The 27,795-nt window shown below is 41.8% G+C and overlaps 1 protein-coding gene across 1 annotated transcript; it reads right to left on the bottom strand.

The window, feature by feature from the left end:
* Nucleotides 1-374: 374 nt before the first annotated feature.
* LOC134380929 (protein lifeguard 2-like) lies at nucleotides 375-27,700 on the bottom strand. Its single transcript, XM_063101048.1, has 11 exons — nucleotides 27,451-27,700; nucleotides 25,924-25,951; nucleotides 20,703-20,977; nucleotides 16,274-16,352; nucleotides 13,336-13,389; nucleotides 12,539-12,629; nucleotides 9,045-9,082; nucleotides 8,720-8,807; nucleotides 5,606-5,695; nucleotides 3,160-3,207; nucleotides 375-891 (listed from the first exon to the last, which is right to left on the bottom strand). The coding sequence occupies exons 1-11, from the start codon at nucleotides 27,698-27,700 to the stop codon at nucleotides 739-741; spliced, it is 1,194 nt and encodes a 397-aa protein (XP_062957118.1). The 3' UTR covers nucleotides 375-738.
* Nucleotides 27,701-27,795: the final 95 nt, after the last annotated feature.

Below are 27,795 nucleotides of genomic sequence, written 5' to 3' on the forward strand. Positions count from 1 at the left end.
CTCAACACTCCTGAACTGTACACTTAAAATGGCTGAGATGGTAAATTTTATGTGTATTTTATCACAATTAAAAATTAAAACTATGAGGCTTAAAAGGAGGCCATTTGTCTCAATCACAGGAGGTCATCTCTGAATTAAGCCCAGAAGTATAGGGGGATGGTGACAATAGCAGCTAATGCTTTGTCCTGAGCCTTTCGTGTACATTAACCTGATTAATCCTCTAGACCCTACCAGGTAGCTACTATTCTCTCCAGTCTGGCTCTGGAATCCACAAGAAAGGAAGAATTATTCAATTTATCTCACTTTAAAAAAAAAAATCCCCAGAATGTCCAAATCAAGAGAAGAGAAAAGTAAACGTAGGTTTCTGTCATCAGTTTTATTCATGTGGGGAGACTTTATTTACAGCTATAAAGAGTGCCTGAAAATCTTCAACAAAGTAATAGGTATCTTACAAATGTTCATAAGTATGTAATTACAATACTCATCTTTTGAGTTTATAAAAGTCAGAAATGTCCCCCAGAAAGTTTTGCTATGTGACAGTGGAACTAAAAATATAACAACTACAGCTACCATCTATTGAACACTTGGTTTCACTTGACAAAAAAAAAAAATAAGTATTCTTAAATTTTTTTTTTTAAGGGTTTATGAAGTGGTAACCTCTGCTTGTCTGAGCCTGGTGACACTTCACAAGCATCCCTCCTTCCCACTTCTCAACACGAGCCAGCCTTGCTTGTACGGCTACCGTGCCAATCCGATTAGTTGCAAAATAAAAAGGAAAAGGTTGATGATGTCCAGGTAGATGTTCAGGGCAGCAAAAACATATTCTTCGGGGCTTAGGTTAGAATAATGGTGGCGCCCTCCCACCATGAGCTGCACATCCATCACCAAGTACTTGAAGAAAAGGAAGAAGAATTAGAGACTTAAGTTGTACATTTCTATCAAACAAGTGTGCTAAACGACTTGTGAAAATGATTTTAGCATCAGGAAAAATATTACAGGAAGTCACTTTGTGGCTGAATGTGTTTTTCTGAATATATTTTTCAATTGTTCACGATGTTTCCAGGTTTGTACTCTGTAAAAGCAAGTGCCTCATCCTTCTGAAGCCTGTGGGACCAAATTTGTGAGCCTTCCTTTGCTTTCCAAGTCCAAAACCCTTTGTACCTTTAGTCAATGATGTGGACCAGGTAGACAAAGGGGACACAGGGATAAACTACAAAATGCCCTGTGTACATGATTTCCCCCCACCATGTTCTTACTGAACAAAAATGAAAATAAAGTTGGTTCCCAAACATTTAGATTCACACAGAATAATAATTCTCATTTCTTCGCACTTTGGGTGATAACACACCTTGTCTTTGGGGATGGCTTTGTAATAATGTCAGTACATCTAAAATAGAATGAGGAGGAGAGGGGATTCGTAAATGGTTAAAATAACTCCCAGAATAAACGCTTTAGTTCTTCTGCAGTAGGCAAAATTATGAGCTCCTAAAACATCAAGATAAAAAAGTCAGAGAGCCCTCTCTCACCATTGTGTTTGTTGCAAAGTGAGCAGCCGTGGGCAACAGGAGTGTATTATGGAGAAAAAGAAAGCAACCAGCTCAGGCACTTACATCCAGACTCTGCACTGAGTGTAGTGCTGTGAGGCAGAGCCTGGTCAGACAGATCAACACTGGCATTAGAGGGCATTCTTGGTGTTTTAAAGATTCTTTAAAATAATCCGTTTTAGAACAATATCCACTTCAGTGAAACATATCCAAAGAACTCAGATATTCGCTCTTCCTGGCTCCTGGTTCCCACCTGGGCTTTTAAGAAAGGGGATGCAGGGCAGGAACATGGCGAAAGTTATTGGATACATCCTGGGAAGCCTCCCACCAGGTTCATTACAGATGTTGTCTCCTGTAATGTGGATGTGGGAACAACTCAGTTGAGGTAGGCAGGATTTAATTGAGCCTTGGAGAAGGGAAGAACATGCTCTAGTGGGTGGCAGAGAAGGGAGTCCAACCTGATCCTGGAGGATGCCAAAGCATGTGCCTCACTGAACCCCAGAGTCCCTTCTCCCTGTATGTCTCATTTCTGCACCTTTGAAAGGATAAAAAGCTAGGGTGACCAGCCTTTTCAATTTGACCAGGACTTTTGGGTGTCCCGGGCAAACTGGGACAGTAGGTCACCCTAAAGGCCCCCCCCACCGTGGCTGAGCATCCAGCTTTGCTCTTAGCCTTCATCTATCACCTGCAGTCCTAACTCCTATGGAGAAGTGCTTTTCTCTCTTCCTCCCCTCCAAAAATCCTTGGCTTTATCTTATTTCGTCTTATAAGAGGGGACAATGACGCAATCATTTCACAGACATGGGCCGGGTGGTTAGGAGTATAATGTCTCAGGAGAGGTTATGTGTTTGAGGGCAGACAAGAAAGTGGGAAAGTAAGATGAGCTGGGATCCAGCTGTGCCCTGTCCCCTCCAAGGGGAACAGGGCTTAGGATACCACCCAAGAAACAACCCACCCACAGGGAAGCCCTTGCTGGGATTCAGACCCCAGGGAGCGTTTGGGAGTGTGGCACCCTGCCTCACCCCCACACCACAACTCTGGTAGTTAAGCATCCACACACATAACCCCCCACCCCCAAATTCTATTTCCTTCTCCAGCTTTTTGTTTGGTGTTGGGTAGACCTACTTGAGTCTATGGGAGTTTTTGTTCTGCGTGGAAACGGGGAACAGAAACGCCGACATACTTTGTCATGGAAACAAACTATGCCTAAAACAGGCCATAAGAGATACGACAGCAAACACACAAAGACTGAGAGCACAGTAGTAAGAAAAAAGAACCAAACAAAAAGCTGGAGAAAGAAATAGAATTTGGGGGTGGGGGTTCATGTGTGTGGATGCTTAACTACCAGAGTTGTGATGTGGAGTGAGGCAGGGTGCCACACTCCCAAAGTCTCTTCTTAAATATTGGCTCTTTCAAGAAAAGGGATGTTTTCATGTATGGGGAAGATCATACAGATCTGCTGAGGGTGGTGGTTTTAAATATGATCCTTTAAGAGGAAGCAAGTTGCTAGAGGGTTTCCAGTGAATTACTGACTCCACCTGACTCCAGGTTAACACAAAGGCTTGTCAAAGTACATGCCAGATACTTTATCAAAGGGAGGGGGAAGTGGACTTACAAATGAGAAAATCACAGTTCCTAGTGCAGCATACAACAGATGCAACCACTGCAAAGAGAAAGTAAACAACGGCATATTAACAATGACAAAAAGGCTCCCTTAAGACCAGTGCTGTCAGATAAGGACCCAATATTAACAAAGTCTAATCTGTGGGGAATCAATCTCTTCTTGAGAACGTAGTCAACAGCATCCACTCAATTCCAAAAACAAGCAAATGAAAACTAACCTTGCACATGCCAAATAATACTCATCAGGTAAATGCTAAACATCTCACAGGTGACAGGGCAAATAGAATACGTTAGACGTGCTTCACTTTTTGCCTCTTCCACATGGCCCTTCCAGAGGATCTGCCCTGCCCTCGGCTGTTGGAATAGCTAGCTGGGAACATAGTGACCATCGCATACCCATTCCAAAAATAGTAAATCTGTCCACTGGTCAGGAACTTCTGTGTGACTGGGCTGAGACACACACATCAGGCCAGTTGGAAATTAATTCTCAGGATAGAGGGGTCCAAGAAGCAGAGGTGGTCATATCACCAGCCAGTGCGGGAGTTACTGGTGCACAAGTAGATGTGGCCATTCAATTCAGCCCCAGAGAGGAAGGTAGGGTTTCCATTTCTGTGAATCCCAGCTCTTTTTCCCACCTAGGAATCCCATGAGATTCTCTGGGTCTTTGCCTCAAGCTAGTCTGAGTGGAATCTGTTTTTTGCAATCAAAACAGCACTGATCAGAATATGGGACTAGTCTAAATGCCAAAGGGTTTGGCTTTAATGGGAATAGGAGAAGGAAGCAGTGTACTACACCTGAGAAAAACATGGCATTAACTTTTTAGGATAAGAAAGTTGGTCCTGAGAGGGATGAGCAGGGCACTGCTAACCAAGAGGGGTTGTTGGAGAAGAGAGATCAGGAGACAATGACACAGTCTGGGAGGCACCATATTCCTAGACTGAACTGATAGTAAGAAAATTCCTGATAACTGGAGCCAAAGTATTTAAAACTGCCGAAGTCTAACAAGCATGTAGACATACGTAGGACAGGCCCCATCAAAGTCTTCTATTTAAACATATGTGTAAGATTACAGATAGTAGATATTTGTGAAAGAAAATTTAGAATGGGAACTAGAGTTGATCTAATAGTAGGAAACACAGTTTCTTAACCGAACCTAAGCAATACCATAAAGACCTACGGAACCCACCTAATATTAGTGTTATTAATACCAATATCTCTGCTACCATCAATAATAATAAGTGGAGAGCTGTGGCACATCTTTGCGAGGCCTTTGAGTTTCTCTCTAAAATACAGATGCTATAAGCCTGTGTGGTCATTCATAAAGGTAAACCAATCCAGGCAGAAGATGTATATGTCTGAAGATCACATAACAAGTCCACTTGCCAAAAAAACTCATTGGTTCAGCATTGGACCACGTTGGCCTTGGGACTCAAAGGCTCACAGGCCCCGGCCAGTCCTCAGTGGACCTGGCCTCCAACAGGATCGTCACACAGACCTGGCCTAATGCCAGCCCTACCATTTACGACTTGTGGGAACTTGGATGAATCATTTATTTTCTCTGAGTTTGTTTTTTCATAAACTAGATAGATCTGTAGTTTTCAGGCACGTTGTGAAAATTAAATGTGATGGGTATGTGAAAAACACATACGCCTATGTTCGGTATCTAGTAAGAATTCAATGAGTATATTTAAGCAGGAAAAAAAAAGCTGGAATGGGAAAATAAGGAATCTCTTCTAGGCTTCTGTTGGAAAAGACCAAACAGGCCTATCTCTCCTCCCATTATTTCAAACAAGCAGCACATATACAGAAGTAGGAGTCTAGCCTGCCCCTGGGGGTAGGTTCACCGTAAGACCCTCTTAGAGAAGGACAGCTGTAGTGTAGGGTAGATTCAGGCACCAGATCCCCCGTCCATGGTACCTCCCAATGACAACAGTGTGGCGGCCACAGGGAAAGGCCTCACACACTTTCAGCTGCCGGGAGAGGAGTGTAATTGACCAGGGGCCCCACCTGCTGTGCTGTGCAACCCATGGGAGTTTGCTCTGAGGCCGCACTCCCCACTTCTCCATCACTGGCTGGAAGACACAGGACAACTCCCTTCCTGGGAGACACAGGACAACTCTGATGGACAGGCAACTTCAGGTCAGTGACTCCTGGATGGCCTCGTCGAACCTCCCTTAGACAGCACCATGTCTAGAATGCTCCCACCAACCCACCTTCCCGTCCTTCACTTGGGATCAGATGCCATCATGGTCTGGCAGCTCGCCCAGCCTTGGTTGGCTCCCTCCCCTTTTTCTCTCCCAGGCATTTCTTGTATTCAAGTCCTTGCGTGCTTAACCCCAACTCCGTGTCTGCTTCTCAGAGGACCCAGACCAACACAGCCAGCACTTCATTTGTATTTTTAACAGTTCTCTGAGGCTTCCAAATGAGATCCCACTTACATATGATTGTATGAAGATTAAGATAATTCCATAGATAATAAGTATGAAGAGGAAAACGAACAGCATTCCATTTAGCAAGGTGAAATCACACTGAGGAAACACAAACAGCACACAAACATCAATTATCATCTGTAAGGCATGCATAGAGGTGTATCTTATACCGAATAGATAGCAACAAGCCCCTTGCTAATAATTTACCCTGGCCAATTCAGAGAACTATGGAAATCCATTAGCCCCAAACATGGAAAAATGCTACACAAAAAGTGTCATACCATATTGACTGGGATTTGCTTCAGGAGGGACACAGATAAAATGACAGTAGCCACGAGTGCAATTGTTGAAACTGGGTAATGGGCACATGGGGGTTCATCATACTATTCTATTTGTGTATTTCTATGGAATTTTCCCTGATAAAAAAGGTACATTGAATAAGTATGATTGTATATATAGTATGATCATAATTATTTATATTTTTAAGTGTTTGTGGATAGAAAACTTTGGTAGAATGAAATATACCAAGATGTTAAGTGGGTATCTTTTTCATGTTTATACAGTATGCATATATTTTAATAAAAATATATACTAAGTTTTCAAAAAATACTGTCAATGATTCATTTATAATTTGTAATAATGTGATTCCTGTTTTTGCCTTCATAAATCAGTGACCCAAATCATCCTGGGGAGATGAGGGTTCTTTTTTTTTTTTTTTAAAGAAAGTGGATATTCATCTTCTGGCCTAAAAAATTAGATTGTGCAGCAAAAGGGAGGCTTGAATCCAAGATATTTTCTTGCAAGAGCATTTTCCTAATTTTTTTATATCCCACTCTTGCCCCACCCTCTTAACCCCAGGAGAATAGTCAAAAGCACTAGATGTCGAAATATGGTTCTCAGACCAGCACTAGCAGCACTACCTGGGAAATTCAAGTTACTGGCCTAATGATGCAACAAGTCCAGGGGTGAGGCCTGGTAATTCTGACACACAACAAACTGTCTAGAGCTGTGCTTTCAATACAGTGGCCACTCGCCACATGCGGCTATTGAGCACTTGGAATGTGGCTAGTCCAAATTGAGATGTGCTATCAGTATAAAATGCTGACTGTATTTCAAATTTTAGCTTAGAAAAAAGGAATGATATTATTCTATTATTTTTGATATATGGATTAAATGCTGAAATGGCAACACTTCGTATATATTGAGTTAAATAAAATGTTATTAAAATTAATTTCACCTTTTTTTAAAATGTGGTTACTAGGAAACTTAAAATTATGTGTATGACTTGAATTTGTGACTCATGTTGTATTTCTCTTGGACAACACAAGTCTAGAGTGCAATAAATACGGCTTATGATAGTGAAACCCTAAGGCTTCTTCCTTGTTGTCAGAAGGATGTGATATTGAGGAAGGACAGGTGGGGTGAGGTTAATTCAGGTGGGGAGCCCTGTCAGCTCTTACTGGGCCCAAGAGAAGCAGGTTCTGAGTCATGCCAGTAATGGACTTTCAGCTTCAGAGGCCCACTGAGCATACTTGGGGATCGGGTGACAGCCATTCAGGAACAAGAATGGGTCATAGCATCTCTGCCCTTAACTCTCTCCTTGGCCAGTGCCAAGAGGTCACACAAGCCACCCCCTCATCCCAAATTCCCGGACCCCACTTTAGAGAGAAAAGCAGGGAGAGGAGGAAGCTGAGAGTCTGAGCATGTTGTATCTGCACCAGCCTATTACTCAGCCCAAAAGAACTGTTTCAACCATGGGACCGGATTAAGTTTAAACCAAATGGACATTTAGTTAATTTTCCCCATGCTAAGTGGATGGTCGGGGTTCTGAAGAAAACTGAGACTCACTGTGTGCCTACATTTCCTTGCAGCCCTTGGGTTTTGGTGGGAGTGAATTTTGCAACCCCCGCCACATAACTTAATCTGGGGGAAAACATCTGAACATTTGTTCAGCTGTCTTTCAAAATCACCAATGCAAATGCAGTAACCAGAAGCATCTTTAAATACTTTCCAGTGTAATATTCACTCCCCTGAACCTGTGACTTAAAATCCTAACGGGTTCTTTAAAAAGTATTCTAGCATTTTTAGAAGATTCTAAATGACTACATGAATCTACGCATTCAGCAGCGGCCCACTTCACTCACAGGAGAGAGGCATATCTGTTTACGAACAAAGCTGCTTTCTACAAATTACCAGCACAGAGATGGCAAATACTGATGTGATGATGAATTAAAGTTGAATCTCTAATTTTTGGTACAATTTGACTAAATATCTAGTAGACCCTTCTGCCTCTCTAACACATCTTCCTTTTTCAACCAGGAAAAGGCTAAAATTCTTCATGTGTACATATGCTAAATAACTTGGACGGCACACTCCCTTCTGTATGTTACTAAACTGACTAAAGCAAGCCCATCATTCACTGAAGTACAGTGACCAGAACTGAGAGAAAGGGCTGCTGAAAATACCTCATCAAATCTCAAGGAGCATCTTTCAGTCGGAGAGACTCTGATTCATCTCACAGTTAAAAAGGAATAGTCCCAAATTATATCATGTTCTCTGGGAAATCTTGGCACTTTGGAGCCCTGGTGAAGTGTACAACTTTTTAATTTTTAAACTCCCTATATCAGTAAGGGTCCCAGCAGGGAACAGATGGCACGCTCAAATAGGATTTTTTACAGAGGACTTGTTGTAGAGGAACCATCCATCCAAGGGTCTGCAGGGCAACCAAGGGCAGTGGCGTAACCTCGGCCAGCAGCCAGAGCACTGCTACCACCCCTAGGCCCACAGCAGGAAAGAAAGCGGCAGTTAAAGGAGCCCAGAAGGCTGTGCTGGGTTGGCTGCCTTGAGACAGGCAGTGAATTCTGGTAAGGGACAGGGCTAGCCCAATAGGAACTAGTCGGGAGGCGGGAAGAAGCCAGGGGCATAAGCTCCTCTCTCCTGCCTCCCATCTCAGCCCAGGTGCCCTTTGGCCAAAGCTCATGGAAAGCCTGAAGGCGAGAGGGCCGCGGAGGTGAGGCTCACAATACAGCAGAGGGAAAGGGGGAGCGCGGGAGGGGTCAGAAGGGACAAAGAACATGTCCAGCACACTCCCTTATGACAGAAATCTGTTTCAATAATACGTACTTTTGTTTGTAGAGCAAATAAAGTGAGCGCTAATGTCACCACAGCAGTTGCTGCCGTTGCCCATAAGACTTCATCGGCTCTATAGAAACTAAAACCAGAGACTGTGGTTATTGTTCACATACGTTCAAAGAAAAGCATGCGCGGGAGCGCACACACACACACACACACTCACACACACACTCTCACACACACTCACACACTCACACACACACTCTCACACACACACACACACACACTCTCTCTCACACACACACACACACACTCACACACACACACACACACACACACACACACTCACACACACAGATGTGTATCAAAGACTTACACTGTGATAGTTCCCAGCAGCAGACCTTGAAGAATTGTCTAAAAACAAAATTCACGATAAAGATCAGAAGCTTGCTTCCCAAGGTATGAGGCTGAGGCAAAGAATCCGGGGGAGGTGACGTGAGGTGTGTGTATTGGGCTGGGTCTAGGGAGCAAGTGGGAATATGTAAGACCTCGGTGCACACAGCCTCAGGATGATTATGAGAAATAAAGAGTACAACCAAACACTTCCATAACATTCTCCCTGGGCCTGACAAGAGAAAGTTCTTGTATTAATAAATATTTTCTAGAGCACAAGAATAACAGATTCAGTGAATTAAATATGTATTGATTATGAATGTGGAAATCAAGGTAAAAGGTTCATTTGCAGACCATACTGTCATTAATCAAATGGGGCCATCCACTCAGCATCTTCACATCTTATCAGGACAGGATATACTGTTTCTACTAATGCCTCACCAACACTTTAGGAGCTGACACTTTCCATAGTGCTTGGGTGAGAATACAATACTTATTCAACCCGCAGACATGGGATGAGAATTGAAAACTCAGTGCCAGGAGGTGGGGCTGCAGGGAGGTTACTGGCAGAGCCTGAAGCTGCACCTGCAGGTGGCAAGCCGGGCTCAGGAGGAGGGCTGCACCAGTATTGGAGGATTCCTGTCCTCCTCATGGAGCCAGGGAGTGGGCAGTGTGGGAGAGAGGCAGGGGCTGGGAGCCAGAGGCAGTCACACAAAGCAGAGACCAAGAAAGGCGCCGAGAATGTGCCCAGGCCCATGGTCAGGCTCCAGGACAGCACACGGGGCCAATGCGGACCACATTCAGCAGATGCTGCAGGGCTGCACACATTCTCCAGCCCTTGGGATGCTCTGGAAAAGGCAAAGGCAGAGACATGACTGACCCACTGGTCCACAGGAAGAACCAGGAAAGAATCCTCTTGGCTCAGGGAATAAAAATGAGGGTACATCCTAATGAAGTGGTAGGCCTGTATGTGAGAGGGGCTTTGAACTTCTCCATCTCCAGCTGGCCAGAGACAGGCAGGATCAAAGGCTGGAAAAGAACTGAAGTCCTGAAAAAAGTCCTGGATCACGTCTCTGGATTTCTCCAACTTGGTGGTGATTGCCTGATTCCCTATTTTGCTAAACTTACCTAAGAAGGCTGTCTCTATTTGCATTAGAAGGAAAATGAGTATCTATTCCATGTACACATGTCATTTGAATAATGCACTTGCTTCCAACCTTCCTTTCAAGATTAATTTTCCTTTCCTACTAGATCCATCGCCTCATCTCTCTCCAGCTCCAACAGCACATGAAAGGTGTTTATGACTGTGGTGTGTGACTGTGTGTGACTATGTGACTGTGTGTGTCTGTGGTGTGTAACTGGGAGAGACTGGCGGGTGGGGGAGGAAAGAGGGATGATTTCCAGCTGGAAACCATGTTTCAGTTTTAGGAGGAGGTCGAGTGAGTAAGAAGAGGCCTGAAAAGTCAAACCTGCCTGATGACTTCAAGAGCTCAGAATACGGGCTCATGGGGCCAAAATTCTGTGGGACAAAAACTGTCTTCAGTGAGTGTGTTTTCCTTTTTTCCCTCAACTCCTTTTCTGAAATAATTGTCTCCATATATTTCCTGACACTTAGGCAAACCTTAGGTTTGGAAGATATAACTAACTCTTTGCCCCTCTGTATCTTTTCTTAAGCTGTTACTTGCTTCGAGATGAACAATAAAACCTCAGAGATGTGACCCTCCTTTGAGGCCAATAACTTTTATCTCTTCTTGTAGTAAACATTAAAACTGTTTAATTTTTTTAAATAAATTCAAACATTTCTTAAAAAGTGGCACTCCTTCCCCTGTCCACCCCCCCATCACTCCCCTAGTCACCTCTGCTTTAGGATTCCCAGTATCTTTCTATGTCTGCCTTGTAGTCCCTACCCCCTCCCTGCAAATCTGTGCTCTGTCAGTGCAGGATGGGACACCCTACTTGCTGGCCTGGGCAATGAGCAGGGTATCCATGCCAGCTGGAAAAGACTCCTCAGTGCTCTGGCAGCTGAGGAAATGCCCAAATGTAGGCAGCAGGCAGTCAGTCTTCTCTAGCCTCAGGAGGAATATATACTCCTGTAAATCACAGCAAATACTGCATGGTTCTGATGCTGCGACTCTCACGGTTGGTCATGTGTTCTTCCTTGCTTTGACCACCAGGAGGCGCAGGACCAAATATAGGATCATGACACTCAAGTGAATAGAACTTAATGCATTTTGTGCACTAATCTAACTACTTCCTGTATTTTCCTACACTATCTTTCCACCCATCAGATTTCCCCATCAATTTATCTTATCTTCTTATATTGTGGATATTTTTATAAGCTACCTGAAATTTGATTTGGAACCAGAGGAATAAATCAATTGGTAAGTAAATCTTCATATGCAAGGATGGTCAACACTGCTTGGAGGGAAACACAAACCCTCCCCAAAAGAATCATTTGCTCACACTATCCTGAATCGCACTGGCACAGTCCTATATTTTTCCCAAGAGAAGCAAAACACCCCTAGTATTTTGTGAACTTCAGAGAGACCATGGCCTCCAGGCAGTGACTGTGTTAAGTGAGAGAAAGAGAGTCAGGGATGGGCATGACACTTAGATGCTGCTGAGCCCTGCCTTGGGATGGGGCGAAATGATAGAAATTCAGATTTAATTCAGGTTTAGGACATTTAGGAGCTCCAGGTACCTGCTGGGAGCTGACAAGATCCCATGGTCCCGTGGGCAGCACAGAAAGGAATTAGCTGCAAGAAAGGGGGCCACACAATTTTCTGTGGCCCAGAGTGGCACTGAATGACAGAGAATGGGCAGATGTGGCGAAGCCTGTGGGTGGAAACCACTACATTGAGACGCCGGGGAACCAAGAACCAGATGATGAGTAAAAGGGGAGGGCCAAGGTCCAGAAGCCCTCAGCCCCAACTCTCTGGCCCTCCTAAAACTGAGATGCAAGCCATGGTAAAGGAGGAAGACTGAGCTCAGAGATGGTTTCTGCTCCCAGTGGGACCCGAAATAGAAGTAAAATACATTTTACAAAAATAAAGAAAATGACATTTCTTGCACACGGGTTTGTGAACTGGATGTGGAATCCACTCTCCATAACAAAATGTGTTTGTTGTGCCTGACAGAGCTGCAGTGACAGTCAGGTTAACTGTTCCTGTAATGTGGCCCAGAATCGCGGGTGGGTCCCCCTGTGCAGCCTTATCAGAGGCAAGTTGCTGGCACAAAGGAGTAGCCCAGGATCCCCCAATTCTCTAGGTTGCTAAAAGAGTGGTGATACTATCTCATAAGTAAGTTTACTACTTACTTCATTACAACCAGAATTCTGCCAAGAGAATGTTTCAAATAATTTCTATTTGTATTATTCCACAGGAAGAGTTTCCACAATAAAAGAAATGAATTTAATAATGTGACAAAATATGTTTCAGTGATGAGCTAAAACAGGTGCTAATAACAACGTTTACTTACAAAGAATACCAGGAGAATGTAATTTGCAGGCACCTGACGTCGGAGTTTCCCACAGCAAGCAAGTATAATAAATACGACAAAAAATGCTGGTCTGGAGGATAATTTAAAACCACGTGTTATTTGCTTCCAGTGATTATACTATATGATATATATAAATAGGTAGATAGATATAGGTACATAACTGTGTCATCATATACTGTCTGATAAGCACTATTAAGTAAACAAAAATGTTAATTATTACCTTTAACTCTTTTTTAACTTTTAAAATTAACTTTTCTCAGGGCCACCCACAGATAGCTTGTAGGGCTTTTTAAAATTTTTATTCTGAAATAAGTATAGATTCACAGGAAAGTGGAAAGGGACAGAGAGGTCCCGTGAGACCTTCACTCAATTTCCCTCAATAGTTACATCTTATACATTTATATTACAATATCAAAACCAGTAATTTGACATTGGTACCATGTGTGTATATATATATATATATATATATATATAGTCTTTTGTCATAGAATGATGACAGCAATCTACATGTAGATGCATGAAGCCACCACTGCAATCAAATTCAGAACCATCCCATTAATAAACCATCAACAAAGACCTCCCTCTTGCTACCCCTTTATAGGAACACCCACTCCCACACACTCAACCCTAACTCCTGGCAACCACTAATTTGTTTCTTTTCCATCTCTATAATTTTGTCATTTCAAGAATATTGTACCTTTACCTCATTTTTAATAGCAGAAGAACTTTAGTCAATAGTAGAAAAATCACATTTTATTAAATTCAATAATACTTACAAGAGTGCATAGGTGAACCAGGGGTTGGCAATCACCCAAGCTTTTAAAGCCTTCCTGGTTAAAAAAAATTAATATAGTTTTACACAATAAATAGTATATTTTGTTAACTGGTGTAATATTTATGTAGAAGTAAAACAATATCATGAGAAGAAAGGAGAAACCCTAAAGGGATTAATAATGATGGATGAGGAATGAAACGGTGATACCTTCTTAAAATAGGTATATTCATAAAAAGATATATTCATAATAAGTTTTAAGTCAAGTTTGTATAAATGCAAATGTCCTAATGAAGTTTTTTACTTTAAAAAATAATGAGGGAAGGCCGACCCCGTGGCGCACTCGGGAGAGTGCAGCGCTGGGAGCACAGCGACGCTCCCGCCGCGGGTTCGGATCCTATATGGGAATGGCCGGTGCACTCACTGGCTGAGTGCCGGTCACGAAAAAGACAAAAAAATAAAAATAAAAAATAAATAAAATAAAAATAAAAAATACTGAGGTGGATATGTGCGCAAAGCAAAAGAAATGAACTTCTCATATATTTGTTTCACAAATATAGATTCTCATAGGATGTGTGTGTTAGTCCATTTCTCTGTTACTGGGTATTTGTAAGAAAACAAAATTTATTGCTTACAGTTTCAGAGACTGGGAAGTTCAAAGTCACACAGCTAGTGAGGGTCTTGGTGGTGGCAAAAGTGACCCAGGGGTTTCACATGGCAGAAAACGGCACAGCAGAGACAGACTAACCTCTCATGCACTCCCCTTCTAAAGCCCTCAGAACCACACCCCTGGCCACCACTTTTAATCCATTCACTAGGTATCATCCTCAGAATCTAATCATCTCTTCAAGGCCCCACCTTTCAATTACCATGATAGGATTTCCCACCCTTTTAACAGTCATAGTGGGGATCAAGCTACCAATACATAAAACTTGGGGGACACAATCCATATCATTCTGCCCCTGGCCCTCAAAGTTCATGTCCTCCTCACAGGTGAATACATTCATTCCATCCCCAAAGTCTTAACTTGTTTCAAATCAAAAGTCCAAAGTCTTAAAGTCCCATCTGTGAAAACAATACAAGTTATCTACTTCCAAAATACAATGGTGGGACAAGCAGAGGGTACATATTCTGCCCCTGCAACAGAACTTCCCGGGCCCCCAAGCTTTTCCATACAGCCTTTGAAATCGGGGTGGAGGCTCCCAAGCCTCCACAGCTCTAGCATTCTTCTAGCCTGCAACTGTAACAACTTGTGGATGCCACCATGGCTTCAGGCTTGTATCCTTCAAAGCTGTGGGTCCAGCCACACCTGGGGCCAATTTAGCCATGACTGGAGCAGCCTAAGCAGTTGAGGTGCTGTTGTAGGGAGCAGCATCCTGAGGTGGCCCAGGGAAGCCAGCTTGTGTAGGGCACCTTGGGCCTGTTCCTGGAGACCATTCTGTCTCCCTAGGCCTCTGGGCCTATAGAGGAAGGGGTGGCCCCAGAGGCTTCTGCAATGCCGTCAGGGCCTTTTCCCCTTTCTCTTGACAATCCCTTTATTTTGTACTAATCTTCTTAATACCATTGCCCTTTTCTACTGAAAATGAAAATGCTCTCCGCTTCTCTATCACATGGCCAGGCTGCAAGTTTTCCAAGTCTTTGCACTCCCCTTTGCACTCCCCTTTCCTAATGTTATGTCACCATAACACAGCACAGGCTATTGCAAATAGCCATGCAGCTTTCTTAATGCTTTGCTGCTTAGAAATTTCTTCTACCAAATACCCTGGGTTAGCACTTTGAAGTTCCACATTCCATAAAATTTGGGGGCATGGACAGAATTCAGCCAAGTTGCTTGCCAGTTCATAGCAAGGGTGAACTTTGCCCCAGTTTCCAAAAAACTCCTTCTTACTTCTGAGACCTCCTTAGAATGGTCTTTATAGTTGATATTTCCATAAGCATTCTGATCACTGCCATTTAACCAATTTCTAAAACCTTCCCTGGTTTTCTCGTCTTCTAAACTTTCACCAGCTTCTAGGATTTTTCTAGCCTGTTCTTCCAAATTCCTCCAGCCTCTCCTCAACACCTAGTTCCAAAGCCATTTCCACATTTTCAAGTATTTGTTATAAGAAACACCCCACTTCTCTGGTACCAATTTTCTATATTAGTCCATTTCTGCTGCTTATAGCAAAATACATGAAAGTGGGTAATTTGTAAGAAAACAAAATTTATTGCTTACAAATTCTGAGGCTGGGAAGTCCAAAATCCAGGGAACACATCTGGTGAGGGACTTCTTTGGTGGTGGCTTTACAGCATGCAGGGGTCTCACATGACAGATAATGGCAGAGCAGAGAGAGAAAGACTTTTGTGTGCTCTCCTTTTAAAGCCCTCAGAACCAAGCCCCTGACCACCATTATTAAACCATCCACTCTGGAGGGTCCTTACAATCTAATCACCTATTCAAGGCCCCACCTTTCAATTACCATAGTAGTATTTCTCACCCTCAACAGTTACAGTGGGGACCAAGCTACTGATACATAAAACTTGGGGGACAAAATTCAATCCATATCAATGTATTTCAGCAGTTATGGATCTTAGTCCCTCAAATAATTTCTGAATTTGAAAGTGGTTCAGCCTCCAAGGTCTCCATAATCTCATCTTTTTTTCCTTTATCCAGTTTTATCTGTGGAAATAGCTCAGAGAAAAATAAAAAAAGAAATAGTGCCTAAAATAAGAGTAAGGAAAAAGTTCTTGGCTTAGGAAGTTAAAGTAAAATTCTAGACATCTACCACCACCTTGGTCTAGGAGTTGCCTCAAAAAAACACAGCTGTGGAAATATTACCTCCTATGAATGATTAAGAAAAAAGTGACGATTTGTCTTACATGATCAAAATTAAATCAAGCTGATTCAACAAGAATTAATGTGAAAAATAATATTTAGTTCTACATCAATAATAAAGACTTACCAGAAAACAAACATGCTGATAATTGCCACAGTGACCGACAGCTGAGCTGACAAGATGAGGAACACTTTCATAATGAAAGCTGAGGGGACAGAAACAGTATTTTTATGACACAATATTCAAAGGCAAAAATTTAAATGTAATTACCTCTTTTTGATACTGAAAAGGAATAATAATGAAAGGAATTTTTCCTCTGATTTTTTTGAGGCTGGGAAAGGCCGGGCTAGTTTATAGTCCGCAAATGGCAAAACCACAAAAATACAGCTCTGCAGAACTTTTAGAGAATGCTCAATCTGGACTGTCAAAGGTGTTTTACTAGAGATCTGAGGGTTTATCTGTGGAAGCCCTGAAATTTTAAACACAAACTCAGAGACTCAGTTCCTTATTATGCATATCCCATCCTCCTTAAGATCAAAAATGATCCGAAAGCCTCTGGATGTCACAAGCCCATCACTAGGGATCCAGCTACACCCCTGCACAGAATGGAGAACCACACTGCCTCCAGCAGTGCTGGCAGAGAGGGTGCTTACCCCTCCCGAGATGGACCTGTGCTGCAGAGTCTGCAGGACTTTTCTGCCACTTTTCTCTCCAGCCTACCTGTCTTCGGCAACTCCCTTACCTTCTACTTACTGATGCAGAAACTAGATTACCTGGCGAAGTAAAAGACCAGAGTTCCACGTGAATGACACAGCAAACCATAGTACACAAAGCATTGGCATTTCTTTTTGCTTACTTCCTACTGCACAGGTTTTCCTGGGCCCTCTGAATATGGCGTGGACCATCACAATTTACTTCTTTTGTGGCTTTATCTCAATTTAAAACTAAATTTCAAAAAAAGAAATAATGTTCCTAAAAGTTAACTTACGGGTTTGTCAATTCTGTCCCTTTGCTGGGCAGTTTCTGCACATAGGAAGTCTGACAAGAAAGGAATGGGACTAAGCTGTCTTAGTCAAAATACTAGAAAACATATACCCATATGTTTGCTGCCTACATTAAAAAATTCATTTAGCTAACATTAATTTTGCATCTACTATGTATCAGGGCCTACGGAGGGAATAAATATTAAATGTGGCCCAGCCTAATAAGAACAGATGTATAGATCAATAGAACAGAGTTGAGAGTCCAGGAATTAAACCTGTACATTAGTGGTCAATTGATTTTTAACAAATGTGAAACAGAATAGCCTTTTCAACAACTCATGCTGGGACAACTGGATATACACATACAAAGGATGAATTTGGACTCCTTCCTCATGCCATACACAAAAACTAATTAAAAGTGGATGATAGACATAAATATAAGAGATAAAACTCTTGGAAGAAAGCATAGGTGTGAATCTTTGTGAGCATTGATTAGGCAATGATTTCTTAGATATGACACAGCACAAGCAACAAAAGAAAAAAATGGATAAAGTGGACTTCATCAAAAGTAAAGGCTATGTGCTTCAAATGACATGATCAAGAAAATGAAAGAAAACCCACAGAGTTTTCTGTGTTAAGGAAAATTAAGGAACTTTCTTTTTTTTGAAAGAGAAATCACATACACTCTTGCCTACTAACTACTAATGACAGGTAGAAATGTGGGTTTTTTTTTTTTTTTTTTTTGACTGGTAAGGGGATTGCAACCCTCTGCACAGTGTGGTCCGCACCACGCTCAGCCAGTGAGCGCACCAGCCATCCCTATACAGGATCTGAACCCGCGGCCTCAGCATTAACAGCACTGCACTCTCCCCAGTGAGCCACAGGGCCGGCCCAGGAACTTTCTCATAAGAGACTTGTATCCAAAATACATAAAGAACTCTTACAACTCAATAACAAGAAGACAAATAACATAATTAAAAATGGGCAAAGCTTGTGTAGTGGCCTCGCACATTGACTCCTGGTGTGGCCACATGACTTGCTTTGGCCAATAGGACATTTGTATGTGTGATGCAAGCAGAGGATTGATAAACTGCTTGCACATTGGAGCTTGTCCACCTGCTACACTTCTTGGAACCCAGCAGACATGTAGTGAGAAGCTTAAGCGGCAAGATGAGAGTCAACTACCAACACCAACTGCCATCCATGTCAGGGAGTCATAATGGCCATAATAGCATCAGCTACCATCTGATTACAAGTGGATGAGAGCTCCCAGTCAAAACCAGCAACAGAATTGCCCATCTGAGCCTGGTCAACTTACAGAATCATGAGAAATAACAAAATGGTTGTTTTTTTTGAAAAGTAGACAGAGGATTTGAATAAACATTCCCACAAGGAAGACCTATGAATGGCCAGTAGGCATGTGAAAAGATGTTCAACATCATTAGTCATTAGGGAAATGCAAATCAAACCTACAAGGAAATACCAGTTCACACACACTAGAATGTCTATAATCAACAGACATTGGGGCCAGCCCGTGGCTCACTCAGGAGAGTGTGGTGCTGATAACACCAAGGCCACGGGTTCGGATCCCATATAGGGATGGCCGGTTAGCTCACTGGGAGAGCGTGGTGCTGACAACACCAAGTCAAGGGTTAAGATCCCCTTACTGGTCATCTTTTAAAAAAAAAAAAAGACAGACAATAACAAGTGTTGCCAAGGACATGGAGAAACAGGAGCCCTCATGCATTGTTAGTTGTGATGTAAAATGGTGCGGCTACTTTGGAAAAGTTTGGCAGTTCCTCAAAATGTGAAACCTAGAGTTATCATATAGTTCAGCAATTCCTAGGTATCTACCTAAGAGAAATGAAAACATATGTCACAAAAACTTGTATATGAATGTCGATTGAAGCATTATTCATCATAACCAAAAAGTGGAAACAACCCAAATGTCTGTCAACTGATGAATGGCTAAACAAAACGTGTTATAGCCAGGCAATGGAATGCTATATGGCCATAAAAAGGAATGAAGTACTGACACATGCTACAACATGGTTGAACCTTGAAAACAATATGCTAAGTGAAAGAAGGAAATCACAGACCACATGTTGTCTAACTGCATTTATACGAAATGTTCTGAATAGGCAAATCCATAGGCACAGAAAGTAGATTAGTAGTTGGCCGGAGGCAGGGGAGTGAGGATGGGAGTAACTGCTAATGGCTATGGGTTTCTTTTTAAGCTGATGAAAATGTTCTTAAATTGCTTGTGGTGATGGTTGCACAACTCTGTAAACATGCTTAAAATTATTGAATTACATACTTAAAAGAGGTGAATTTTATGATTTGTAAATTGCGTCTCCATAAAGCTACTTTAAAAAACTGTAGTCCCCGCCCCCATAACTCTTAATCCATTGCCCTGCTATACTTTTCCTTTTTCCACGGCACTTCCATCTTCTTATGTAATTTTTTAAAAGCACAGAAGGGCCCCGCGTCTGCTCTCCAGGAGAGGCAGATGCAAATAGCTAACTCTAACACTGGTGAGGAGGCTTTAGGTGTTTTCAGTTATACCTCCTTAAGCCTCATTTCCTCATCTGTGAAATGGCAAAACAACAACTTCATTTTTAGGGTTGTTGTAAGGACTAAATGCAATAACACTTCTTTTGCACAAGGTCTAGCACCTGTGGAGGTGGCGGCTAGTTGCTTAGTGACATTTATGCTTCCTGGCTTCCTCACTATCTGACCCATATTTGTAAGGGTGGCAACGGGCCCAGCTGAGAAACTACAGATAGATGTGGCCATGTGATGCAGACAGGGTGAACAACGCGTCAGTGAAAACTCATTGTGTGGTTTCTGGGAAATTTCTGTAAAGAGGTCAGGTTTGACTATTCTTAGTGCAGCAGCCGTCCTGTGGCCCTTCTTTGCCTCTGGCTGTTTGCCTTTTCCTTTTAGTACCTGAAGGGCTAGAGCGCCAAAAGACATCTTTCCAGCCACAGGATGGACGATGAGGGCCACAGGGACATAGCAATGGGAGTCAAAGCTCACAGTCCTCCTGCAAGTTGTCCTGGCCCTAAGAAAGCCTCAGGATGGCAGTGAACACTGAGAACATGCAGCATTAGCCTTGAACTGCCTACCTTTGAACTTCATATTTCACGAGAGGAAAAAAAACTTCTCATTTATTTAAGCCACAGTTTTTTAGCTTTTTATTAGTGCTGAATGTATTTCCTCACTTACATGGAATTAATGTATAGGACACTGAATTAATAATTTCTAAAACTTAAGCAAATATTATGGTATCACCTTGTATATAGGTGAGAACATTTTACAATCAATGACTAATTCATATTTCTTAAAAATAAAAAAATTAAAAATAAAGTTGTTTATCGCATGTTTATTATGAATTTCCGAATGCCCTGGACAACTTGGGGGCAGTCTTTTACAGCAGCCCTACATCATGTTTTATAATAAAGCAAGACTAGGAAAAACTAAAAATTAAATCTTTCTGACAACCCACTCTGGAAACATTTTAAGAGAACATTTGCTTTTTTCTTCCAAAAAGGCAACTTCTTTCTTCTTACCTTTGCGGATAGATACATCTGAGAATGAAGTGGCTAAAGATCTGCCACGGTCATCTGGTGTGCTCTCATCTGAAATGTATACCACGAAGGCATCTGCTCGCCTACCAGCCTTTGAGTGTGGACTCTCTCGAGTTTCTTGTGGCTCATCTGGAGATGACGGTGTGTCCTGTTGACCGGATTTAGACTGGATGCTTTCATCTGCTGCTTTCCGAATCAGATGTTGATGATCTCCTGAACTAAAGTCTATTGGCTCACTGACCTCTAAGTCTATTTTCCTGGAGGGAAAGAATTGTTATTTATGTTCTTGTGACCATACCTATACAACCTGACCATCTTCATGACATTCAGATGATTTTTTCTTAATTTTAGGCACCTTGGCTCAGTGCTTACCACGTTGGTGCTTAATAAATATTTGTTAAATTAATAATGAACAAATACTTTTAAGATGAAGCCTATAGAGGACCATAATTTGCATTCTATTATGAAATTAATATTTTTATAAATTCATTCAGCAAAGAGTTAATGAGCTCCAAGCAGGGAGCTATCTTGTCATCTCTGCCCTCAACAAGCTTACGTTTTGGAAGAGAAGATAATCAAACAAGCAATAATATAAAAGGCAATATAAGCAAGCCAGGAACATTGAAGGATGATGTGAGAGCCCTTAACAAAGTCTGGAGGAAATGCAGAGAGTGGAAGAGGTTGTCAAAACCTCCTAGAGAAGGTGAGGTTTAAGCCAAGCTGGAAGCTGAGTAGGAGTTAGTCAAGTGAAGAGGTGAGGAAAGGTTTTCCCAGAGGAGGCAGAGAGGACAGGCTCCAGAAACTGAAAGAAATTCATGTAGCTGAAGCAGGGAGTTCGAAGGGGAGAGTGGAATGAGGTTAGACAGGGGTGTGGGGGTGGGTGGCATGTCACTAGGAGGCTGGCAAGCCAAGTTAAAGAGTTTGGACATCATCCTGAAGACCACAGTTGTGGTAGGCAGAATAATGGTCCCCCAGTGATGTCCACATCCTAGTCCTTGGACCTGTGAATATGTCCCCTCGCATGTCAAAAGGAACATTGCAGATGTGACTGAGTTAAGGACTTTGAGATGGCGAGATGATCTGGATTGTCTGGGTGGGCCCAACCAAATCACAAGGGTTCTTATAATCACACCTACAAGAGGGAGGCAGGAGGGACAGAGTCAGAGAGAGAAAGAGATGTGACAACAGAAGCGAGGTCAGAGGGATACAGCTGCTGTCTCTAAAGATGCAGAAAGGAGGTCACGAGCCAAGGAATGCAGGGGACCTCTAGAAGCTGTAAAGGCAAGGAAGTGGATTTTCCCCTAGAGCCTCCAGAAAAGAAGGCAGCCTACTAACACCTGGATTTTGGCCCAGTGAAACTGATTTTGGACTTCTGACCTCCAGAATTATAATACATTTGTGTTGTTTTAAGGCATTAAATGTGTGGCAATTTGTAACAGCAGCAATAAGAAACTAATACAATGGGTACGATGGGAATCTGACTGGAAAGATTACTCTCAGTACAGTGTGCAGAACGGACTGGAGTAAGCCAGAGTGGAAGCAAAGAGACCAGAAATCTAGATAAGAGATGACGGTCCAGATAGAAGATTTCCACAGCGCTTTGCAGCCAGAACACAGTTCTTAGAACATCACTACTAAATGGACCAAAAGTGGCAAAGGAAAGGGCTCCCATTTGTCTCATGGGGAGCATGAAGATGCAGGTAAGCCCCCTGCTGCCTGTCTCCTGTCCCACCAAGAGAGCCATGGAGGTCGAGAAGGAGACTGTTGACATGGCAAAGGTTTGGACAAACTGAAGGCCAACTGGGAATGGCATAAATAGAAGGTCTGAACAAAATGCCAGCCTCTTGGAGAAGCAGATGCAATTTGGTAAAGATGTCCCTTCTTCTCAAACTAATCTCTAAATTTTACAAAATTTATTGGGGCTTTTTTCAGTATTTGAAAATGTAACTCTAAAGTTCATCAGAAAAAGTAAATTTGTGAGAATACTTAAGAAAAATTTGAAACAGAAAAATTATGGAGGGGGGGTTAGCAATTTACTTTATCAGAAATTAAAATATCATAAAGCTACACAATTAAAACTGTGGTACTAGCATGGCAATAGATAAATGGATCAATGGGATGGAAGAGATTCAAGAAACGGACTGATGTACATATGAGAATTTAATATTTGATAAAGGTGAAATTTCAAATTATTTTCCCATGGTGTTGGAACTATTGGCTATGTACTTGGAAAACAGTAAGGCTCAATGCTCAATAGCTATTTCATATCTTATAAATATGTATCCTAGGTGAATTAAAGATATTACCATAAATAACAGCCATAGATATTCTACAAGAAAATAGAAGGAATATTTGTGTAAGCCTTTGTAAGAATGGTACCATAAAAGAAATGCTTGGCATATTTGGGGTCCAAGAACAGATGCCATTACAAAAGGCCAGCAATAAATCTGAAATGCAAAATTGTGAAGTTAACATTTGTAACATTTAACATACTGTAAAAAAAAACTTTAACAAGGAAAACATGGGCAACCCAATAAAAAGATGAGAAAAGTACATAATAAACAGGCAATTCGTAAAGGAAATTTAGATGCTAGATAAACTTAGGAGATGATGCCTCACAAATAACCAAAGAACTACAAGTAAAAAGAATAGAAAAATGTCATTTTTTGCTTACAATACTGGTAAAGATTAAAAAGATAATTCTCCGAGTTGTAAGGATATGAAGAAATAGATAATCTAGGGCCACATTGTGACTTGTGTGGGCTCTACACACATTTAACCTTGGGGTCCCCTCCTCCACAAAAGAAATATTAAAAATTATATTCTACTACTGCACTGGTAGAAGGATGAATATAATCCAGTCTGGATTTGTTACATATTACATATTCATTTTTCTCCTGACTTTAAAATAAATTAAAACATTTTGATGGCCCCTAAAACTGTTATGGGCCCTGGGCACTGTGCCTATCCTGCCTAGTGGGTAAGTCATTTCTGGGATAGCCTCATGAGAGTGTAAACCTTTGTGGGGGGGAGCAATTTAGCAGGAGCTATCAGAATTCAAGATGTGCATTACTTTAGACCCAACAGTTACATTGTTAGGAATTTATCCCATAAACATACCCAAACAAATAGGCAAACATCCATGTATAAGGAAGTTCATTACATCACTCACTGTAACTGCAAAAAACTGAAAATGGTCTATCTATCAGCAGGGGAATGGTTAAATTCACTCAGGCAAAGGAAAAGGCAGATATTTATGAATTGATGTGGAAAGTTCACTGGGATACACTTTTGAATTGAAAAGTAAGATTAGAGATTAAATCTCTAATTAAGATTAGATCTTTTTAAATATTTGGTACAATCACAGTAATGTTTTACACACACACACACAGACACACACACAATTTCCAGAGACTAGAAAGACATACTACAAACTGTTAATATGGTTATCCCCAACACAGCAGAGTTGGGGAACACACTCTGAACTGTATGAATTTTCACAATGAGCACTTATTAATTACATAATAACAAAAAAGATAGTTACATTTTGAAGAGAAAAAGAAATATTTCTCTTTTTGATAGAGTCTGGAGCTCCTCTGAGGAAAGTTCGTGTCTTCACAGAAAGCTGAAAAGCATTCAAAGATGCTCAGCTAACCACACGGGTTTCTTCCCAGGGTCCTACAAATGAGAAGGGGGAGGGGCAGCAAGATTTTCAAAGTACTCAAAACACAAAAACAATAACAAACAGAAACCAAAGGTAACCAAGTTTTCCTCAGGAAACTATGTTTGGCCAGTGCCTGAATCACACAATGAAGCTTTCACCTAGTCCTCGCAAAGCTCACCCAGCTCCTGAGCCAGTGGTCATCCAGAGGCTGGCAGGAGCTAGGACAGAGAAGCAAAGTTCTGAGTGACAGTTAGGGGGAGTGGCAGTTGGAGCACAGGGTGGTCCTCTGGGACCCCACTGCCTAGGAGAGGGGCTCTAAATCAAGCCCAATCCGCCAAGCCTCACACCGGCCAAACAGCCTCTGTGCTGTCTAAGGGAGGCCTACACCCCAATCTCCAAACCGATTCATGTCAGGGAGCAAAAGGCTTCCAGAGGAGGTCTGTATGTATCCCCAAACTCATGTGTTAAAACTTAATTGTCAACATGATAGTATTAAGAGGTGGGGCTTTTAGGAGGAAATTTAAGTCATGAGGGCATAACTTTCATGAATGGGATTAGCAACCTCATAAAAGGGCTGAAGAAGCTAGCCACTGTCCCCTCTTTTGCCCCCACCCTTCTTCATGTGAGGACACCTAGACAGGTGCCATCTATGAAGAATGGGCCCTTATCAGACACCAAACATACTGGTACCTTGATATTGGACTTCCTGGCCTCCAGAACTGTGTTCTTCATAAATTACCTAGTCTCAGGTATTTTGTTACAGCAGCACAAACAGACTGAGATCTCTCCCCTGACACCTCAGGGAGCCCTGGCCTACTATGGCTCACGTTCTTTCTGAGGCACTAGCTGAGGGAGCAGGGGACTGGGTTGGAGCCTTCATTGCCAGTTCTTGAGTTCTTTTCTCCTACCCACTTCCCTCACCTCCCAATTTGGCCCCCCAGTTCTTTTCTGCCTAGTAGTCCCTAAATGTCCTCACAGCACACTGCTGCATTACACTCTACTAGTACATCTGCACAAGAGTGTTTTGATACTGTAGCTACTGCTCCTTTTACAAGCCCCACTTATTGACTAGAATTATGGTCCAAGCACAATAACTGATGAAATCTTCACACAGCCCTGTGGTGGGCAATATAATCCTCACTGCACAGACAGGGAACTGAGCTTCAGCCAGAAGGTCCTTGACCCAGGTACTGTGCTCCACTCCCTCCAGTTGGGAGAGGATGTTTAAGGCCAAAAAGCTGCCTTTCTTTTCTATTTGATATTTTCTCTTCTTCATTTAATTTTTAAAAAATAAAAGTAATGCATGCATGTGGTGAAAAAATGTCAAACTTCAAAATGAAAGTTTTAGTTTTAACGACTAAAACAATTTATGCAACACAGAGAACTTTTTAATTTCCACAAAGTGATCTTATTCTATACACTGTTCTATGCGTTACTTTTTCCCTCATCTTAATAATATCTGAGTTTTTTTCATATCAGCACATATAAGAACCTTGAATAGTTTCCTGTCTCACTCAAAATAAAATCCAAAGTCCTTACTTTGGTTGATACAACCTGATGCCAAAACCTGACAAAGATATTACAAAAAAGGAAAATTATAAAACTATATCACTCATGAACACAAATGTAAAACAATCTTAAACAAAATAGTAGTAAATCAAACCCAGCAATAAGTAAAAAGGATAATACTTCATAACCAATTGGCTTCATTCCAGGAGTTCCCATGTTAATCTAATATTCAGAAATCTATCTGTGTAATCCACACATTTATAAAGAAGAAAAAGCATTTATGATCATTTCACAGAAAAAACCATTTGATAAAATTCTACACATTCACAACAAAAATAAAAGTAAAAGGGAACTTCCTTAACATGTTAAAGAGAAAAACCTATGGTGTTAGAGATCAGCATAGTGGTTATCTTTGGATAAAGGCAAAGAAGGAGGCTTTTGCTATAGTAATGTCCATTTCTTGATTTTGTTACCCTAGTGTGATTTCTTTGTGCTAATTAAGCTGTACATGTATGAGTTGGATACTTTACAATATGTTTATTATATGACATTTTTAAAGCATGCAAGAAATTTACAAGGAAAAAATATGTATAACTTCCTGATGATCTCAGAAGGGTAGAGAGTGTGGCCAGGGGCTGAGGAGCGGACAAGGACAGGACTTGGAGATGGGTGGGATGAGCAGGAACCAAGAAGCAGGGTGTAGGGTGGTTACAATGTGGATGCTGACCCGCCCCAGTGACCTGTGGTGGAGAGGAAGCTGGTGAGCCAGGGGCTGAAGCTTTCAGGGAATGAGAGGGATGAAGGTAAATTGGAGAGATGAAGGTAAAGAGAGGTTTACATTATCAGACAGAGAGAAACATTAGGGAATATGGAATTTAATGCCTGGACTCCCTCAGAGAATACATTGTAGGAGAGGAAAAACAAAAGCCCCTTACGTTTTGTGTCTGAGCCTGAGAATTAAACTAATATAAGACAGATTAACAGAAGAAAAGCATACAAATTTGATTTAATGTTTTTACATGCACAGGAAACTTTAGAGAAAAATGAAGACCAACAGAGAAGCTTTTAGATCCAAAACCTTCAATGCTCTTTCAAACAAAAAATGATAAATTGCAGGGATGTGATGAGACAAAGGGGCCTGGGCCAAGACTGATGAACTGTGTGAAAGTGACTAAGAAGTATATAGGGGAAACTAACAGAAGATAAGGGTTACAAATTTTAGTAATGTTTTGTTTCATCTCAGTGTTAACTCTGCCTCTGCCAATAAGAATACTCCCCTCTTCCTGGTACAGGAAGGGCACATTTCAGAAGGGAAGTTTGATGTCCTGCTTCAGGCAGAAAGGTGGAGGACAAAAAGCCTTTCCTGAATACGTTGCTGCTCCACTGCCATCAGCTCAAACTAATCAATATGCCAAAGTGGCATATTTTGAAACGGCAGGGGCTGAATCCCTTCAGCACTGTTCTAAAACGAAACAACACTCTTTCCCTATTCTCCTCAGCCACTGCTACGGTTGGTCTTAATCCCCAGAACATTCCCGGAAAGCTGTTCTGTCTTACCATTGCGGATGCTTAGACTTACGCTAGGATGTCTGTGCCACAGCCAAGGCCTGAGGGCTGCTGCAAACCCTGCTGGGAAGAGGTGCCAAGAGCGGCTGTGATGGCAGCCAATGCAAATCACAGTTCCTCCACTGATCACCCATACATGGTAAAGTACCGACAATACCTGGTTCCAGGGTGTCAATGCACTAAATGCCTCAGATTTTGTAACATCATAGACATTTAACACATATTTTGTCTTCCTCCCCATCCCGTCAACATACTCATGAATAGCTCTCCAAGGATACCAAGTCTAGAAAACCCAGAATCATGAAAAAGGAAATGTCACCACCGCTCTACCAAGCG

The sequence above is a fragment of the Cynocephalus volans genome, chromosome 6 (genome assembly GCF_027409185.1).
Source record: "Cynocephalus volans isolate mCynVol1 chromosome 6, mCynVol1.pri, whole genome shotgun sequence".
NCBI classification, from domain to species: domain Eukaryota; kingdom Metazoa; phylum Chordata; class Mammalia; order Dermoptera; family Cynocephalidae; genus Cynocephalus; species Cynocephalus volans.

Bases quoted from the DNA above. Each gene is read 5' to 3' on its own strand.
- LOC134380929 (XM_063101048.1), bottom strand. From the start codon at position 27,700: ATGGGGAGGAAGACAAAATATGTGTTAAATGTCTATGATGTTACAAAA. The intron at 16,353-20,702 runs GTAAGAAGAAAG...CTGTCCCCTCAG, and splicing joins AGATGTATCTATCCGCAAAG to CTTTCATTATGAAAGTGTTC. The intron at 3,208-5,605 runs GTAAGTGGGATC...TTCTCTTTGCAG, and splicing joins TAATCTTCATACAATCATAT to TGGTTGCATCTGTTGTATGC.